The sequence below is a fragment of the Schistosoma haematobium genome, chromosome ZW (genome assembly GCF_000699445.3).
Source record: "Schistosoma haematobium chromosome ZW, whole genome shotgun sequence".
NCBI classification, from domain to species: Eukaryota; Metazoa; Platyhelminthes; class Trematoda; order Strigeidida; family Schistosomatidae; genus Schistosoma; species Schistosoma haematobium.
In genome coordinates this window covers 28,863,399-28,885,282 of record NC_067195.1, presented here as the reverse complement: position 1 = coordinate 28,885,282, position 21,884 = coordinate 28,863,399, and the positions used below count along the sequence as shown (strand labels likewise).

At 33.7% G+C, this 21,884-nt stretch overlaps 1 protein-coding gene across 2 annotated transcripts in view; it reads left to right on the top strand.

Moving 5' to 3' along the window:
• MS3_00001126 (uncharacterized protein) overlaps positions 1–21,884 on the top strand; it is a 55,541-nt gene that overhangs the window by 6,480 nt on the left and 27,177 nt on the right. For both annotated transcript variants that reach the window (XM_051208632.1, XM_051208633.1), the window contains 5 exons: positions 1,730–2,131; positions 5,655–5,772; positions 11,873–12,029; positions 12,684–12,726; positions 19,340–19,551. In XM_051208632.1, the coding sequence (XP_051070974.1) occupies positions 1,730–2,131; positions 5,655–5,772; positions 11,873–12,029; positions 12,684–12,726; positions 19,340–19,551 (932 nt within the window). The remainder of the gene's footprint in view (positions 1–1,729; positions 2,132–5,654; positions 5,773–11,872; positions 12,030–12,683; positions 12,727–19,339; positions 19,552–21,884) is intronic.

Genomic DNA, 21,884 nt, shown 5'->3' with positions numbered 1-21,884 from the left:
TCCCTTTTTTGGTCTTAACACTTTTCGGGTTGAATATTTGTCCTTAGCGATCTCCGTACATTGTCATGCTGTCATTCATCTGCAAAATCTGAGCTGCTGTTTTCATAAACCACGTGGAGGTCCGTTATCTCGATGTATTGTTTCTTGCAATTAGTTCAATTCATTGTCTTAAAATGGTTCCTAATAGTTATTTATGACTAAATAGCTTGCAAAATTAATCGCCACTAATAGAATTAACCTTGTTTTTAGAAATGGAATGAACTTTTCTATCTGAATACCAGGATTCCAACGAGTAAACATTTTGACTAGGATGGGTGATTTGTATAAATTATAAACTTTGTTTTTTTGTACTTCCTATTAATCAGATTATCAGAGACAAGAATAATCTTTGATTCCATTGGATTATTATATACGAAGGGAATTTCAATCAATATCAATGATTGAGTTTATTATAGTAATGAAAAATGAGTGATATTTGATCTCAAGATGCGATTCATTAGTAAAAGTAAATGAGTAATGTTTCATGATCTCATCATGATAATTAGAACAAAGCAGGTTTATATGTGTACTAAAAAAGACTATACTTAGTACTGACAGTGAATATGTACCTGAAAACCTAGGTTTAATCTCTCCCTTCACACTTTTCCGCTATACGTTTCTACTGTATTGAATTTCTACACGGCCTGCATATTTAAATTAATAATGCTAACTAGATATTGATTGTAAATTCTTTTTTCTTTGATGTTGTCACTTATATACAATGTTAGATGTAAATTAGAGTACATATGATTCCTTCACCTAAGACTCAGTTATTCAGTCCCATAATGTACGCAAAAATCTGATGTGGTGCATTACTACAGCATCGACTATATAAAGGCATTTTTTGAGGAACAAAATAAAATACTCTATCTATTAATATGTTATGAGCATAGTTAGTATCCAAAATATTCATCTGAATTAGTAAGCAGAAGTCACCTGAAATCTCACAAAACAGAATAATAAAGTAGGAAATTAGTAAATATCTCTATCATTTGAAATTTGAAACAAAAAGGTTAAACACTTTTCTCGTAGGTTAAACTTATACAAAGTTTATATTCCTATCACTTGGGTAAGTTTTATTTGAACTGAAGTCTACGATGGATTGCAATTAGGTTTCAACACATAAATCTAACCTAGTTATTGTGTGGTGCGAGCTACTTATGCGGGTAGACATAAGAAGTATGCAGCAGAAATTGAAAGTGGAATGTTTACCAGCAGAAGATTGAAACAAATAGAAGAGAAAGGCAATCAGAACTACGACGGGTTTGGTAAAATGATAGAGTGTGTAAAGGACAACTCAAGGTAGATATGCAAGTGAAGTATTTAATGTATGATTTCCACATTTTATAAAGGCACTGTTTGATTTTGCATGAAATAATAAATTGGTTTACCATACTTGAGTTTTTGTATGTTTCTAACGTTTTTAAATTGGCAGGATGATGTAGAAAAACCTTATTCTTTTAAATAACCAACAAAACCCTACAGTGTGCACTTAAATGGTTCTCTCAGATGATCTGAGCGTCCACTATGGGTTCATGACAAAAGTTAATCTCGTTAAACCAATTTGGAATATCTTTTCACTTTTTATGTGATAAACACTGTGCTTCGATGCAATTTTTAGATTTTTTTATTTCACAGAATAAAACAGAGATTCATGTGAGATGTAATCACCAAATTCACTTCTTTTCAGATATTGCCTACTACCAACCAAAATATTCATGAAGATTTATTAAGAAATAAGTCCATAGAAGAAAGGCAATACTGTGACACTAATAATTACTCTATGTCTACAAATGTGAATTCAGCTGAAGAATTGATGCTTTCCGAGTCAAACCATACACAAATTAATGATAACAGTAAATTGGCTTCAAATTTAAATCACATCATGAAACAATTGTCACGGAAAATGTGCAAACAATACCTCCTTCCAGATGAATATACTGAACTGGAATCTGAACTTGAAAAGTCACTGAACATTGCTGAATCGAGTTCAAATACAGTTTTGTATGCAAAATTCAAAAGTGACAACCAATCATTAAATCATAAAAAAGTGAAGCATTTTCACACAAAGAATAATTATGAAGACCTTAACGTGAGTCGTACTACAGTTGGCTTTAATATGACGATTCTTAACTCATTTAATTTAACCTATGTTTGATTCATTTTGAAAATAAAATTTAAAATCACAACATAGTTTGAATTTAATAAGCTGGTGACTCTATACTTGCCTAACACCATGTAAAGATGCTAACTGGCCATAGGTTTACAAATGTTTTGACCAATTAAGAAATGTAATTATGGAATCCAGTCAACACTAAGTGTACAAAGTAACCTACCATTCAGATTTCATGAAGAATGAATTTTCACATTCTCTTCTACATATCAGCATCAATGAATCATAGTCACTTTAAAATACACGATTTATTCACATATCTTTACAGATTTTTGAATGGTGATGGGCATAAAATGCTTGTTGGATGAATGTGAACTGTAGAATACACCGCATCACTACAAACGTCATTTTCCAGTTCGCACAATTTATTGGCTCATAAACGACTTTAGCTAACCGAGTCCTTACAAAACTACTATCAGTTTAACAATTTAAGTGTATTGATAGTTATCATGATTACATTGTTCTCTAGTTGTATAAGTTGATTCCCTGAAAGCACAGATGTATATGAGAGAAACATTTATTTGCTGTCTACTGAGTTGTTTATCTGACTGCACTAACGAAGTGTTTTTGTTATCTTTATAAAATATCTCATAGAAATACTAAACACGACTAAATCTAACGGGTGGAACTAACATCATTTGCCAGCTCGTAAATTTATCTCATCGATGATCCACAATTTAAAATACATTGCAGTTTCTATGTTATTGTTGAATAGCAACTAATAATTAGAATAATCAGATTACTCAGCAGATCATAGAATTTTCCTAGTTTACCATATGTTTTACACCATAAACTTGTGTATAATTTACAAGATTTAAGAGAGGATTTAAATTTCTCGATCCTTTCCGATTAACCAGTGACAATGTTTGAAAGCCTTGAGTGTTTGTGAGTTGTGTTTGAGTGGCAGATGCAACCAATTTTCGTGAGATGAGAATTGTTAGAGTTTGAGAACATAGTTGACGTAATGAGTTCTTGATATCGTGTTGTTATATGAAGACCAATTTTGTTGACCAAGCGTTTTGTTAGAGGACTGATATTCAGTAAGTGGGGTCCAGGAAAGTCAGGACTTGTATATAAAATGTAAGCTAAATGTACCTTGAAAATTAGTTTTCACTTATTTGGTAGCTGACCTTACGGCTTCCAAACATTTCACAGTGTCATTTGACATTCTACAAAGAAGACTGGCTGTGAATGATTAAAAACAAACCAAAATAATAAGAATGTTAACCTGGAAATGTAATGGCAGGTATAATAAAAATGAGTATAGCCAGTCATTCATTTCTTTACGTATATTTTAGAATTGATGACATCACTTCGGTGATAGGTAAAATGTTAAACATTGGACTACCTACAAGATATTCTTCAAAACCAAACATCTCGTTTTGAAAGACTTGTATATTTTTACAAAGCAGTCATTGTACACCAAGTCAGACTGTTTTCTCGTGCTAAAGCACTCAAATTAAATGAACAGAAAAAAGCCGTTGATTCTATAAGTTGCGAAAAGTGTCTGGTTCAAGTTTGAATTTCATATGAATTAAAACTGAGGAATAAAAATCATAATTTGGAAGATTTAAAACTTGTGAAATTGAGTGGCAAACAAACTAATTCAAGTATTTAGGCTGTAGAAGCCAGTGATTTCAATCAGATGGAAATAAACGTACAAGTTGAAAAGAAGACAATTTTAACTAAATTCATTATGTTTTTGATTGAGATCATGAACCGATTGATGTTAGACCGCCACCTTTGGAAACCTGGAAGCACTGGACGGCCGTTTCGTCCTATTGTGGGACTCCTCAGCGGTGCTCACCCACGATCCCACTCGCGGGATTCGAACCCAGGGCCTTCGGTCTCGCGCGCGAACGCTTAACCTTCTGGACCACTGAGCTGGCATACCATATACTAGTAATCAGCATGTGCTCACTAGTGACTAGCTTCGTGAGGGAATTCTCGGAGTTCTAGTGAGAAGCCGTGATCAGTGGAGCTAATCCATGTCGGGTAGAGACAGGTATCTACCTCAGTACAATGGAAGTTGGTCGCGCAATTTCGTGGATTGGTTGATGTTAGACACTATCACCATTAGATGCCGGCTCAGTGGTCCAGTTGGTTAAGCATTCGGGCGCGAGACCGAAGGCCCTGGGTTCGAATCCCGCGAGTGGGATCGTGGGTGAGCACCGCTGAGGAGTCCCACAATAGGACGAAACGGCCGTCCAGTGCTTCCAGGTTTCCAAAGGTGGCGGTCTAACACCAATCGGTTCATGATCTCAATCAAAAACTTAATAATCTCCACAACCCCTATACTAGTAAATTCATTATCTCTGAAAGATATGCCGAATTTATTTGCGAATCTGATAACATCATTTATTATTTTAGGATTTCATGGCTCTGAATTAAACTTAACTTTCAATTCACCAAGGTCATCCCAACCTTTTATTTGTATTTCACCATCCACTTACTGGTTTACATACCTACATCTCCTCCTATTTGAAACTTTACTATAGTATCCGTGTTATTTTTGTCATTCTCCATTATAGGATAATTTTTGTTGAATAACTTGAAGGGCTTTATCTTCTGTTTTACTTCTTAGTCTTCTTGCATGCTTTCTAACCTAGTTATAAATATAACTTACCTACCTACTTTTCAATAAAATACAATAATTTAGATTAATTTGTATAAGCTGGTACTTAATCAATAAAAGTTTGAAACAACTGATGTAAACAGGATCAAATGAATTTAATTTATGCGTTTATTGTTTTGTTCATTTAGGATAAATGATCTTTTAAAGAAAAAATACTGAACAGAAACTGTTTTTTTTTATGTATAGTTCTTAGTAATTCGGATGTCATCAATACTTAAAATGATCAATTTTACAAATGAAGAAACAGTTTCATATAAGGATATTTACGTTTATTTTTACAGCTGACTAAATGCATTTAAAAAGTCATAAACGTGAAATTAGTGTGTTGGTTTTACAAATGTTATTAGACAATTATATGAGTTTATATTAATTGTACATTTGTCAGATGCTTATTTCAAATTGAATTCTTATACCGAATAGAATAGGCAACTTTTTAAACATGAGTATATAGACGAAAGAGAGAGAGAGGGGGGAATAAATAATTTATACTGAGAAATAAGGTAATATACCGGATACAGCATGCTTTCATTCAATCATTTTACAGAAACATTACAGAAAAAGGTACTGATAATATCATTATAAGTATCTCATAGTTCTGCTTAATATGGGATTAAAGATTTTAGAGGAAATTCTAGGTAATGAACGGCAAATGAATCTAGGCTAGGGACTTGTACCTGAGCAAACATCTCACAGAAAAATAATTCTATGCTGTTTATTCTAATAAATTTGCTCGAATTACTATCGTCATAATTTGAGTTTTCATATGAAATTAATGAATACTCAGAAATCTTTCGTATTTAATAACAGGATTTTGAGAAATACCAATATAAGGATTTCGGATATGGTATAAGCCAGATAAATGGTGAAAATTTGGAATACATTCTGAATGGTAAACATACAAAATCACCGGGAAAACAAATTTATGGTATGTTTTATTTATTCATTTTTACTGCCTTTTGTTGAAAATATTGAGACATTTTCTCTGTCGATGTTAAATGAAAAATTAAACAGAAAAAAATTTAATAGTTGAGGTCATGAGTTAATTGATTCTAGACCACCATGGAAAACCTGGAAGCACTGGACGGCCTTTTTTTCTATTGTAGGACTCCTCAGAAGTGCGCATCCACGATCCCGTCTCGCGAGATTCGAACCCAGGACCTATCAGTTTCGTGCGCGAACACTTAACCTCTAGACCACTAACCGGTATCCAACGGTGTTAATGTCTAACTTCAACTAATCTACGAAATTGAGCGACACATTCACCACTGTCTTTAGTGAGTTACTACCTCACAACAGACCCGGTTGAAAACATTTTGTCAAAAAACTAGAAAAATACTTTAACAAATAAGAACACTGATTTTTGGAAAGTTAATCAGATTGGAAACAATTCGATCACGAATTAATCTCTTCAAATAATAGATCAAACTAGACTAATGAAGATATGGGTAAAATATGAATATTAGGTGCAAGTGTTATAACTCACTGAGCTATGGATATTAAATAAAAACAAGTACGATTTGATAGGGGCTAATGTAAATTTAGCCTCTTTTTTAAGCAGAAAAAAGAGACGTTTAAATGTTAGCCTGGATGTATCTCAGCAAACCAATTTTAAAATATAATACACCAATCGTTTTTTAAGGGTTCAATATTCCAGGAAGCTTAAGTTATAAAAAAGTTCAAATCAGCACCTTAATATTTAAATTTTCTTTAAAGACAAAAAGTAAACAACTTTGTATTGTAAATAGGTAGGTGAAAAAGTTAAACTTCAAACAATTTATCAAAGACACTTTGGTTTTGTTTGTTAGGATCTATAAAAGAATTATTCAGAACTAGACTATTATCATGAAATGAACGTAAATTTCTGAATATATGCAATAAATACCTTGATAATGAGTGATTGAACCGGTTTTAATTTTATGCAAAAGCTAACGAAATAAGAAAGCTATGATATATCAGAGATTGTAACATAAATACAGCCGTTTTTGTGATTACGTAGAAGTCCACAGTTCAAAGCTAAGTTTACCATATCCAGTGAAAAATCAGGTACCAAATATAAAAATTCAGTTAAGTAAAGGAAACTGAATTGCAGCTGCGCAAGAGCAGATCAACAAATCAATAGAATGAGACATTTTGGTGAAGTTGATTTCATACAACCTCATTGTTCTTATGAAAAAATAGATTATTGATATATGAAATAGCTAATGATAAACCATGTTTCTTAGTTTTGAGAATGTCTGAATCGAATTTGAAAGACTGTTTGATAGAATTTCATTCAAACGAATTCCTTAGATTTGAGTAGTTTTCTTAATTAAGGAATTAATAAGTTTACACTTAATTTCTTCGTGCTTGACTGATTCATCTCCATTGCAACATTAAATAAATCTGTAATAATTTTTAAAAGCATTAAAACCTTAATAAACACTTAAATTGTACGCACATAATTTTAAGTTAACTTTCAAACATCTTTAAAATGCACCAATAATGTTGGATTAGAAATTTCATACTACACTTAAGAATGTCGCTAAACCATATACATATGTGTTCGTTGAGATGAAAAATATTTCCTTCTAGTGAGGCACATTCGTACTCACCAAAGATTAATCTAGTTTTATAGTATTGTATATCTATTAAATATACATTAAATGAAACTGATTTTCTGGTAAAATCCAGGCTGACATAAGGCCTCCAAGCTAATAATTCGATGTTGTATATAGAAGTCATAGTTCCAGTATGCATAAGTGAGATCTTTGGAGTAAACTGGATTATATCATCACAAAAAATAATCTAACTCAGTATATTGCTCCTAAGCTCACCACTGAATCTATTATTTGTTACATATCTGAAAGCGAAATTTGTTCAAGATTTATGAACAGTCTTAAAATACTCATGAGGACAGAAATGAAAGATGTTCAGTGACTTGGAAAGTCTAGAATCATAATAAACTGTTGTGATTTAGTGATAAAAAGCACTAAGTTAGTGACGAGGTATCTCATGTATGGAATCTTGGCTTTCATAACTCTACTTCATGACCTAACAAATGAGATGATATGCAGTTTGTGTTTTCATATCTCTTATTTAAGATTAATAGAATTTCATCTACAATATCCCGCCAGTTCAGTCGAATAAATTGTAGTATTTTTGAAAAAAAAACTCTATTTTTTAACTATGGTGAAATTTTTTAGGAACGATTATTTCATGCCATAATTGAAGTTCTACTATCGTTTTAATTATTTTACTTAGGGCTTGACAGTTTTGTAGATTGTGAATGTAGAGAAAAAATGTAATGAAGTATTGAAGGGAAGCAATAACAGTAACAAAGAAATGATGCAAGTCCATCGATCTTATTTTGTCAACATATTACTATTTTCTTACCAATTAATTAAAATACTTCTTGGGTACTTTATAAAACGGTGATTATATTTCTTCATTTATATGTTCACTAATACAATTGTTGGAGAGAATAAAATTTATGGACGAACCAATCACGTATAACATAATAGGTCTCGGATTTTGGCGCAAAAATCACTCATTCATCCGGATAAATAGAGTTTTGTCATTATAGCTGATGTCAGTTCACGACGAAAACCTTAAATTCAATTCCTAATCCTAACAATCAACTGTAAATCATAATTATAATTCCACACACTGCTTTAGAACGTTCATTTAATCCTAGTTATTAGGTGGACATTCTCATGCTCACTTTAGCGTCGCTCAAAGGTTGTCCATAAATTATAGTCTCACCCAATTGTTTTTTTCATTAATTTATTATTCTGAATAACGATTAGGCGTTTGTAACTGAATAAATAATGTCTTGTTTCCATAATGTGTCAAATGAATTTTGAGTATCATCATTGTGTAACTTTTCTATGAAATTACCAATTACCAATAATTGAAGATCAGTTTTATTGCTGGATGTATGCATTGTATACCTGGTAATTTAGCTGAGGGAAGCTTTGATATCAGTTGTTTAGGACTATAATTTGTTTTAGCAAGCTTTAAAACTTGACCATTTGATGCATTTGGTTTTTTTATATTGTAAATGATTAAACTTTAATAGTGAAAAAGAAATCAAGATTAATCTGGTCATTTTTTAAACTGTCCATAGGTACTTATTAAGAAAATATTTCTTGTAAATGAGGCACAAAACTCGAAATGCCTATATATATATAACATATTACTTCGTGGCATTTTTTATTGAAACAAATAAATTGCTTAAGTTTCATTTGCCATTAAATAACTTCCATCGAACTATGAAAATCAAATGTCATCTGTTAGTAGATGACAGTGCTGGAATAATAGGATTTTGTATAAGATTTTAGATTAACTTCAATTGCTTGCATTAAAATAATCACACCTAAACGTTCGTTTTGGATGATTTTATTATAGTTTAGCCTCTGTCAATGTATTGAGTGTACTGAATAATATATCGTCTGCATTCCTATTATACACTATTGAAAGAATACACCTGAAAAGTTTCAACATAAGTGTCTTCATATTTTTTAGTTATAAACAAAACGAAATTACTAACGGGAATTTACCATTAACTTATATTTTAACTTATTTACAACAATTGACCGGTAACTCATCGTTCAAAAAGTTTATTGTTCCTAAATTCTATACTTTAATGGGGTTTGTGAAGAATCTTGAATATAGTTTCCATCCTAAAGCATTAGAAAAATCATAGGACAACGGTTTCTTCTTGATTTAAGAGACCACTAAATTATTCATCCATAAGACACAAACATAGAACCAAATACTGCACCTTAAAGCTTTGTATCTAGTACCGAGTATTTCAGTCAATGAACCATTTTTCGCATTTTTTAAAAAGTTATCTACTTTTCATAATTTGCATAACAGTTGTCCAGTGTCATTGGCACGTAAGTTCTGAGTTTCTGGTGTGACTGAACTGTGGTGAATCCATCTAAAATATTCATGGTTTGAAAAAATAAAAAGATCACACATGCATCTCAAAAATGCTTGATGTATAAACGAAAATCCTATGATAAGATGCAAATTTTTCTTGCATGAACTACTGAACTGTTGATGGATACCATACCTAATGTTTAAAAAGAATTAACAGTTAATACGAAAATGTGATTTAGTTCTGAATGTTCTAAGAATTACTTCATACCTAACCTGATATGGTCTATTGAAACTAATTTTAGTACTAGAAATGTAGCTGATAAAACAAGCCATCTTCTTATATCTAATTACAAAAATATTATTAAACAGTTTAAAGGTGAATTTAAGAAGAAAGTTTTTTAAACTTGAATTGTGTATTTTAGAAATTTTGTCCAATCCCTTTTGTTTTTATCTCATTTTTATATTCTCTTCGTTCATCTCCTGTATGTCACTCAAATTAGCAAGCTAATTTTGTATGTTACTGATTACTTATTAAAGCCGCGTCTAGAGTTACGTTAACATCGGCAATAATTAATATTTATCCTACGTTATCGCTCCAATAACATAACCTACTGAAGTTTTTCCGACCACTAATTAAGATTCTTGATTCTTGATGAATTAATATGTTTTACTTTTGTCGCAACGTAATGTGTAACTAACGAGTGAGGATAACACTAGTGAAAAGTTGAGAACTGTTAGCGTTACCCTCTACTGAAGGAAGTATTATAAATATAGAAAGTAATTGAAGTGCTGCCACTGGATACATGTTAACCTGAAATTCATAGGTTTATACTGTAATTGATAAACGTATATTCAAAACCAACTTTTTATATAAAATATCTGTCGTGATAAAGTGAATTACAAGACAATAAGAAAAATTAAAGACGATTATATAAAGTTTTTAAAGCCGTTAATTTATAAACTAATCAGACGTATCGCTATACTGTCACTAAGATTTATTACTCGAGTTGATTGTTATACAAAGGATTATCCTTATCTTAAGTATCATCTGATGGAGAATTTAGTTTTTGTTGAAGGTTAAACTTATTAAAATTTAGCGTGTTTTACAATAGACCACAAATTTTGTCTTGTGAATCTTTGTTGCAAGGCAGCAAGATTAAGATTTAACTGATGAATACAGAAAACTAGCAACTGTGTTATAAATTTTGAAATGACCTGATGAATTCCTTGTTTTAATACTTTAGAGTTAGCGACAAGTTTATGTAGACACCAATTTAAAAAAACTATTTACTTATGTAATAAAAATTATCCAGTTGCCAGACGAAATAATTATTGATTGTCGCAAATGTCTTATGATCCAGTAGATCTGGGAAATTCAGTAAATCTTTCAATAACATTTTACAAGTATTCCCTTTAAAAATGATTTGAAAGTAATTCTTTTGGAAATTTTATTCTTAATTAAATATTTGGCGATGAAGGTTGTAATCATACTAACTTATTTCATGAGAATATCACGTCAAGTTCTACTGTATGATTTTGAACTAACAGTAGAAAATCCTTTCATTATCGGGGAAGAGTATACAGAGCGAGAATAATTGTCTGCTTACCATTTAACTGATATATTCAAGAAAAACATGATGATTTTAATATGAATTTAATCAGTTTGAATTTACCATCATGGTATAGTTTATCATTCGTCAACTAATTATTTCCTCGGTAGGCAGAATGGCATACAGTCACCATTTTTTATATACATACCTCTATATTTGAGTTAGTATAAAAGCAATAAATGTGAAGTAAGAAAGGATTATTTTCACTCGAGAGATGCAATTTTTAAACACTTCCTTCACATCTACGGCTATGAATCGACCTACTAAGTCTATAAGTACTTATTCCAATGCATTCATTTATCTTTGAATACTAGTCATTTTATCCACCTCGTCTTTTAACTGTTCTGTTATTCTTTGCAGTTAACTGATTCATCATCACTTGACTCGTACCGGCTTTGTTTCCATTCTCGAATATATACTGCTGTAGAACCTTCATGAAAAAGTAATTGCAGTGAAATACTTCTTTCTTCTCGTTTTTTTTCTGAATAAGAAATGTGTTATTTTACTTCCACTTCCATATTTTTCTATTTCAACATTGTATTTCAACTTTAGACAATATTGTTCGTAAAGAGAAATTGACTCATGTGCGTAATGGGAAGAAGATTGCGAGTACTCAAGTTGTATGCAAATATAAATACTGTGAAGATGCAAAATTATTTCCGTCAAATACATGCACATGTTCATCCATCTGTGCACCAGAATGTAGCAGGTAACAATTACATGTAATAACAGTTGTTTTAGTAGATATTCACTTTAATTCATGATCAATGTAATAGAGTATGACTTATTTCAACTTCAATATACAGAAAAACGAACAGAAAGATAAACGATGAGGTTCAAGGATGCTTACGAATATTTTCATTGGAATTTAACATTAATCGACAGAAAAAAAATACGATAATAACAATAAGATTAAAACATTTGGAGATTCTTAGAATATTCAGTACAATAAGATCTCGATTCACAAAACATCATGAATTATTTTTGTTAGATAGAGAACAAACTTTTTTTGTAACGGTATTTTATATAGGCCATAAACTGAAATATAATCAATGAAAGAATCTATAACGAGAACTACATGATTAACATAATGGGGTGTTGAGAAGACACATTTTAAAGCAGTTGTATTATAGTAAAATAAAAGTAGCTTACAAAAGTACAAATATCAAAGAAGTCAGCCTTCCATCACAATTTGCATTAAAAGTTAAGGTGAATACACTACCATTTACTAGACGAGCCAAGAGTACTTCCAAGATTATTCCAGCTTAGGTTTCTTTTTTTGAACTCGAAAATGATTTTCCATATTAAATATTTTTTTCTGCAGCCTTGGAAATAATCCTTTTTTTACTTTTTATCAACTTAGCACGTTATCAACACATCGTCTGGAAAATGATTTAAACAAATTGGTAAGATAGTCAATTTAAAATTGAATAAATTCTGAATACAGATCAAACTTATGAGATTTAATTAAATATGTTAGAAAGCATGAAAATGAAGTAATCAAATAAGATATAAGAGCTCATGGATAAAAACAACTCATAATTTAGACCGTAAACTCTGTACATCTTTTCTGTTTTGTTAACCATTAGGGTGTGTTAGCGGGACATAGACTAGATTAAAGCATGCTCAATGCATGATTGCTTTGGTGCACGCTGATTGGCTGATTCTTATCCAATCAGCACTAGTCGATAGTTGGAGAATACTCTGGAATCTTCTTATGTAAAAACTATAGATATACTGACGTTTTCCCTCTTGTGCTTCTGACTTGCTTCTTGCTTCCATCTAACCTTGTTATTTGGAATATAATCTCCTACCTGTTCAGCCGTGTTCTGATTTGGGGACTTGTAGAGTGAATCGGTGTCCAAGAATACTAAGCAATAGGAATAGCTGGGTCATTACCGTAAGAGAGAGAGAGTTATAACAGTGGCGACGGGGAAAAAGGAAAACAAATTCAAGGTGCCCATATCAGATGACCAGCTCAACCGAACACTACAACAACAGCAAGCACAACTTGATGCACAAATGCGGTTGTTAGAGACCCTGACTCAACAGCTCAACATTCACAGCTCGAGTTCACATGCTATTTCAAGTACGTCTTGTGATGCAGTTGCTAGCAGCATCCCAGAATTCATCTATGATCCCGAAAGTGGAAATACTTTTCTCACGTGGTTCAAACGTTGGGAAGATACATTTAGAACATAATTCTGTAACCAAGACGATGCGTGGAAGACCCGATTGTTGGTACGTAAGTTGGGAAGCAATGAACATGCACGTTTTGCTGACCATATATTGCCAAAGTTACCTCGAGAGCTCAGTTTTGAGGAGACGGTATTTCAGTTGTCAGAGATATTCGGCGAGTCATCCTCGTTGTTTAGTATTCGATATCGGTGTCTAAATTTGGTGAAACGCGAAGCTGATGAATATGGTGTTCTAGCAGACATTGTCAACAGAGAATGTGAACGTTTCAAGTTACGCTCGTTGACTGATGACCAATTTAAATGCTTAATATTCATCAAAGCTCTTCAGTCACCACAAGATGCTGAGATCAGGACGAGACTTTTAGCTCGACTGGATCAAGACCCAAACGTCACACTCAGAACATTGACAGATGAGTGTAAGCGTCTACAAAGCATCAGACACGACAACGAGTTGATTGAACGGGTAAATCCTAATTTAACCTGCGGTAGTGTAAATACTATTACTAGGTTAAAAGTTCAGAAGCCGGTGACAACTCGTAACAAACCAAGGACTGCGTGCTGGTTATGCGGTGATTGTCATTATGCCCGATTCTGTCCATTCAAGAAGCATAAATGTCAGGCGTGCAACAAACGTGGACATAAAGAAGGTCATTGTCCACCGAAGCGTACGTCTCAGCCTAAGAAGAAGCATAAACGTCCTCGACATGTGAAATCAGCCGAGTCCAAATCTCTTTCTTTGGTAGCTGCTTTTCAAACAAACTATGACATTCAGAGAAAGTATGTTACCATCCAGATAAACGGCATATCAGCTCGTCTTCAAATTGACACGGCATCAGATATCACGTTAGTGTCTAGAGAAACGTATAACTTGCTGGGTAAACCGCCAATGACGCCATCTAAGAAAACGGCTAAAAACGCATCAGGTGGTGTGCTAAAACTGGTTGATGAATTACAGTGTGAATTTTCCTTCAATGGAACTAACTGTACAGGAATATGTTACCTAACAGAACGGCCGAACCTTGATCTTCTTGGTCTAGATATGCTAGACAAACTTGGAATAATGGATATACCAATTAACAGTGTCTGTATCGTATCGTGTTCATCATTGGACACCCCAGTACTTCCAAAGAAGACAGGTGAAAGGTTACTAGAAAAACTGAAAAGAAAGTTTGCCTCTGTTTTTCAGAATAGCCTTGGCCACTGTACCAAGATGAAAGCGCACTTACCAGTAAAACCAGATGCCATACCTATTTTTCGCCCGAGACGTCCTGTACCATATGCTGCTCTTGAGCTAGTCGACCAGGAACTTAATCGCTTGCAACAGGCTGGTGTAATCCGACCAGTTAACTACTCTGAATGGGCCGCACCGATCGTAGTGATTAAGAAGGCCAATGGGACTATACGCATATGTGCCGATTTCTCGACCGGTTTAAACGCTGCATTAGATGTATATCAATATCCATTACCAGTTCCTGAAGACCTGTTTGCCAAGCTTAATGGTGGGACATGCTTCGCGAAAATAGACTTCTCTGATGCTTATCTCCAAGTGGAAGTAGATGAAGATAGTAGAGAGCTTCTGACCATTACCACTCATCGAGGGTTATTTCAATACACCCGTCTACCATTTGGCATCAAGACCGCACCCGCCATCTTTCAGCAAATAATGGATACGATGCTAACAGGTATACCTGGTACAGCAGCTTATCTAGATGATATCATAGTTATGGGTTCAACTGACAGTGAACTTTCTGATCGACTACACCAAGTCCTTAACCGAGTGTTGGAGTATGGTTTCCAACCACGTGAGGAAAAATGTATCTTCTTCATGCATTCGATCAAATACCTTGGTTTTATCTTAGATAAGAACGGTCGCCGACCAGACCCTGCCAACATCGAAGCCATTCAGAAGATGCCTGCACCAACTGATGTTTCTTCATTAAGATCCTTCTTGGGGTTAATCAGTCATTACAGCACATTCTTGCCTGAAATGCATCGAGTGAGAGGTCCCCTAAATGAATTACTATCGAAAGATAAACCTTGGCAGTGGTCAGCAGAATGTCAAGCATCTTTTGACAGAGTCAAATCAATGCTCAGCTCAAAGATTCTTTTGATGCACTTCGATCCCAGCTTGGAAATTGTTGTTGCATCTGATGCCTCTAATCATGGAGTTGGAGCAGTGATATCTCACGTGTTTCCGGATAAATCAGAAAAGACAATTGCCCATGCTGCTAGATCACTTACTCCAGCCGAGCGAAACTACAGCCAAATTGAAAAGGAAGCTCTTGCAATCATTTTCGCAGTCAAAAGATTTCATAAAATGCTCTATGGTCGTACATTTACTCTACTGACAGATCACAAACCTTTGATTGCAATCTTTGGTTCTAAGAAAGGAATCCCTGTCTATACGGCTAATAGACTACAGCGCTGGGCAACAATGCTCCTGAGTTATGATTTTAATATCAAGTATCAGTCGACAAATACTATCGGTCAAGCTGACGCTCTCTCCCGATTAATTGGAGTTCAACATCCTGGACCAGAGGATATAATCATTGCCTCCACAGCAGTAGACCCAGAAATACGAAGTATAGTGGCAGATGCCATTCGAAACACTCCAGTGTCGTCAGATGAATTCAGGGAAGAAACGCTTCGAGACCCAACACTACAAGAAGTTAGAAAGTTCCACCTAGAAGGGTGGCCCTCGAAAATCTATTCCACAGAGCTTCAACAGTTTTACCAGCGAAGACTCTCTCTTTCAATCATCGATGACTGTCTGCTGTTTGCCGAACGTGTCATAATTCCCAAGAAGCTACAACCAGCAGTGCTTGAACAGTTGCATGCAGGACATCCTGGAATAAATCGCATGAAAGCACTAGCACGAAGTTATGTATACTGGCCGCATTTAGACACCCAACTGGAGCAGCTATCCCGTTCGTGTACCAAATGTGCATTAGCAACAAAAGCACCGCGAAAAGCAGAGCTGCAATCATGGCCAATACCACAGTTACCGTGGCAGCGTATACATTTGGACTTTGCTGGTCCACTTCATGGACAAACTTACCTTTTGGTGGTTGATGCATATAGCAAGTGGCCAGAAATTTTTCTCATGGAACACCCGACTGCAAGCTGCACAGTCAGTAAACTACGTCAACTATTCAGTCGTTTTGGAATCCCGGAATTGATAGTTAGTGACAACGGAACACAGTTTACGTCCGAAATCTTCTCACAATTTTGTCGGCAGAACGGAATCCAGCACCTCCGAACACCTCCATTCCATCCCCAATCAAATGGCCAAGTGGAACGCTTTGTGAGTACATTTAAAAATGCTCTAAAAAAATCCAAAGGGGAAGGGACCACTGAAGTTATATTAGAGAGGTTCCTGTCTATTTATCGCTCTACACCGAACCCTCAGACAATTAACGGGGTCTCTCCAGCAGAAGCTCTACTTGGCAGAAAGATACGACCACATTTCGATGTCATCCGGCCTACGCCAGTTATTGAACCCCAACGAAACCTATCGATGGAGAATCAATTTAACCGACATCATGGGGCACAAAGACGATTGTTCACGGTGGGACAAAAAGTGCTTGCTATGGACTATCGTGGGAAACATCCTACATGGACAGCTGGTCGGATCTTGAAAAAGAAGGGGAGTGTGGTTTACGAGGTGTCAGTTGGCTCGGAAGTTTGGGTACGTCATGCTAACCAATTGAAAGCAACCTCGATAGCCAGCAACAAGATTCAATATCGATTACCTCTTGATGTTCTGCTAGACACCTTTGAAATCAAAACGCCGGGAATAGACACATCAGTTTCTGTGCAAGAAAAGAGTGATACTTCTTTATTGCCTAGACGATGGACTAATCGAAAGCACAGGCCAGTCACTCGGTTGCAGTTGGACCCTAGCACCAGATCCTACGAATCTGCTCAGAGGGGAGGTGTTAGCGGGACATAGACTAGATTAAAGCATGCTCAATGCATGATTGCTTTGGTGCACGCTGATTGGCTGATTCTTATCCAATCAGCACTAGTCGATAGTTGGAGAATACTCTGGAATCTTCTTATGTAAAAACTATAGATATACTGACGTTTTCCCTCTTGTGCTTCTGACTTGCTTCTTGCTTCCATCTAACCTTGTTATTTGGAATATAATCTCCTACCTGTTCAGCCGTGTTCTGATTTGGGGACTTGTCGAGTGAATCGGTGTCCAAGAATACTAAGCAATAGGAATAGCTGGGTCATTACCGTAAGAGAGAGAGAGAGTTATAACAGGGTGTATCAAACCGACTGTAATCAAAACCTTATACAATTTTTTGCACTTAAGAATTTTCTGGTTGCATAATTAATTGAACTCAGAAACAATTACATACACCGCAAGAGTTTACTAATCTATGTTACCTTTCAGGCAATTTATTAGTATTTTCTAATGGCACCAAGATAAACAGCAATATATCACGTTCCTATGACGATACAAAACTGACTTTTCAGGAAATTACTATTGCTGCTACTTATTAATACTGAATAAGTAGCCGTTAAGCGAAAACCAAAAGAATATATTAAGTGAAATATATCAAAGCAAGATTAAATTGGTTATTATTAGATTTGAAGAAAAGTAATACAATTTTAAGAAATTTATTTGGTTAAAAATTGGTTTAAACCAACTCATTCAATGAAAAAGTTCAAAGCTAAAATTAATTTAATCCTTTTTATTATACAATTTAAAATATGATAGCAAATAATGCTTTCGGTAGGAAAACAATTTTACCCAGGATAAAAATAAAATCTATAATTAGAAATGGTGTTTTGAACAATTATTTGTGTTTAATTGGTGACCTGTATCATATTTATCACAGAGACGATTAACTTCTTGTTTAGAAGTAATGATTAAAGCAAACTAGTTAACAGTGGGTATAGAATAAACTGTTTGATCAAAACAAATTTCTGTACAAAATCTTTTATTATTATTTTTTAATATTTTACGGAAGATTAGTGGTTCCTGTATACCTAAGATGTTTTGTTATTACTTTGCAATGAAAATCCGAAATAACCGTCTAAATAACACACCAAGCGTAAATGGTAGTGAGAAGAACGGATATAAATTATATCATTAAAGTATATTATGTTAGTTACCGGTTTAATAATTGTATACAACTTGTAGTTTTGCAGCTAACTAATTTTCATTTAGATACATGAAGGACTTAGATGAACCAAATTTGAATGTTCTTTCTGTAAAGAAATTCATGAAGTTTATTTCTCATGTGCTCAATAATTAGTCTGGCATTAGTAATCTTTGAAAAGATGTAAAAAAATTGGGTTAAATGTATCTTATTGAGCCAATCCAACAAATAAGAGTTGCAGGATTGCTAAGTCGAAAATCGAAAAACAAAAGTTTTATACTAATAAACTAGTTACTGTTATTATACCTATTTATTCAAATTTTAGCGCGATATTTTCATACACTGTGATTTACAATTGACGAGCGATTTGCTCAAATACTTTGACTAATTGAGTTCTTTGAGAGAATAATCCAAGCTGAGTAATTTATTTTACTTGATGTTACAAATCGATTCTGGTTGAAAAACCACTGAAAACCAGAAAACACAAAATAGTTCTTTCATTTTAGGATAAGGTTTTTCAGGAGCTTGCATCCACGATTATACTTAGGATATAGTCCAGATCGGTTTAGCCAGCAAACGTCTAACTGTAGATTGATAACTAGGTATATATGTTTATATACGTGTTCTTTAAGCACACAATATATTATGTATTTGCGTTACACTTTATTGAGTGACTTAATTTACAAAACGACTTCTCTGTTTTACAGATCCAACAAACGGGTAACAACCCAAACCACAATACAGGTAACAATGAGCAAACGTCCATTTGTTTAGAAAATATTACACCTTTCAGCTTGACAGAGTGTCCATTATTGATGGACTTTTATGGGATTCATAAAGAAACTACTAACTCCTTATCAAACCAGAAAGACTCTGCATGTGAATCAGATAATCTGTCTTCACTGAACGGTGAATTGTAGTAAGTGATGTTAATATGTTTCACTAGAACGGACAATCTGTAATTAAACAATTTTCAGCAATTTCTTAATATCTATATCTTTTAAAACAAACAGAAAAAATTAGTCATCATAACAATCATTTAATACTGTCGTCAAATAAGAATGTCAAGCGGATAAGTAATATGCTCGTAGACTGTCGTTTATTTTTAGGTTTCTACTTTTTGAAGTGTTAAATGATTTATCTTACAAAGTAACTCAATTATGTGCACAGTCCGAGGTTGTTCATTTACTGATCATCCGTTTCTATTGAAACTTGAACATTAGTCTTTTGTCGAAGAAATGAAGCTAAATCATTTCAGCCGAATCGTTCTTCAGTAATTGTTATAACCCAAAAATGTAGATTCATCACAACTTTCAAATCCGAAATTAGGTACTATTTAAAGGATATAAGGTTTATAACCACCACCAAGTTCATTTAACTCACATTTATGTAGTCACAGATATACATGAATGATAAAATAGACTTAAGCAAACTGGATGCTTTAAGTTATCATTTCTGTCTAAGCAAAGACGGATAGCGGTGGAGTCCAGGACGCGCGTTTCGTCCTATTTAGGACTCGTCAGCTGGATGTACCTGCATCCTAGAGTTGATGTTCAATCCGGGACTCGAACCCAATACCGTTCGCTCCAAACGCCATCGCGTTATTCAATTAGCTACTGAGTCCTGATAGCCACTTGCTTGTGCAACGGGAGGAGTTTAAATTCACTTGATGTTATCTTAATTGTATCTTCCCATTGTTATTTAGGACTGCAATCGATCAGTCTCATGTTGACATATGTGCATCCTGTGCGGATTGCCTCGATATAGCCTTAAGTCACAAGCTTCATAAGCAAAGACTGATCAATTGCATTCCTAAATAACAATGGGAAGATACAAGTAAAACAACATCAAGTGAATCTATATTTCTGTCGTTTAATCAATCAAGTTGATTCTGTCACTTTTATCAAATGGGCAGTAAATCAAAATTAATTCACATTCTTTAATATCAACACGAATTTATGGTTGAACTGACCATGGTCTAGGGAAGCGTGCTTCCAAAGCCTCCACTAATAATTAATTTCTATTAGATAATGATTAAATTATTTAAACAATCAGTTGTTCATAGAAGATTTCGATGAGTTTAACATGCATTATTCAGGTCGCTAAAGCCATTCTATAACAATTAATAACAAGAAATGTTTATTTAAGTGCCTATAATGAATATTTGGTTAAACATCTATTACGTATCATTAAATTAGATGAATAATATACGTTTTCATGTTATAATAAATGTTGATACATTGAAAAAAAAGTATTAATGGTTGTGAAAATATACTGAAATGTTTGGTAATTTTCTTACTGTGATGATAGAATAGATGAAATATACTGAAATACATTTGTATAATAATGTATGTAATATAAAATGGATATTTCACACGAAATGAATTGTCATATGATGTTGTTATAATTATGTCATAAGCATGAATGATTAAGGTACAGTATAAACTACAACTATAAGCATGAATGATTAACAAGATGTTTATGGATAGTAAAACAGTGTTAATATGATTGGAATAGAAGAAAGAAAGGAAAAAAACTGTATGTTTTCAATTGTTTCACATTTAAGACTGAAATAATTTAAGCATGAAATAAATAAGCAAGCGTAAATGTTTAGCAATTGAACTTTTTTTTTTTAAGAATCAGTGAATGAAAACATCGTCTATAAATAAATCTGGAACTTAGCATACTAATTAAAACCATTTGACTTTATCAGACAAACTAGAATTCAATTTTTCAAAAACCTAAAAGAAAATTGAAATAATAAAAAGTTGTAAAGTGTCTACAGAAACAAAACGAACTATATTGATTGAATTCTGTTCTGATAACGAATTTCATTGTTTACCAACTTTCTGAATTTTAAAGGAAACCATCCAAAGATCTTTTAACAAGTAATCATAATATTTATATTCATAAAATGATCACAAGATTAATGATATACCTTCTGTTGGCGAGACTAAAATTTATGGACGAGCCAATCAGAAGCGCTTTAGGGATTTCAAAGTCACAGTGCCAACTTCAGTACTTAATGATAACGTACGATCGGTTCACAGGGGATTTTATACAAAACGCGATAATTAAGCGGTTATAACAAGTAGAAAGGCGAGACTATAACTTGTGAACGAACCAACCAGGCATAAAATAACAGATCTCGGACTTTCATGAGAAAATCTTTCATCCATTTGGCTAAATAGAATTTTGGCATTATACCTGATGTCAGTTCGTGATGAAAACCCTATATATAATTCCTGACTA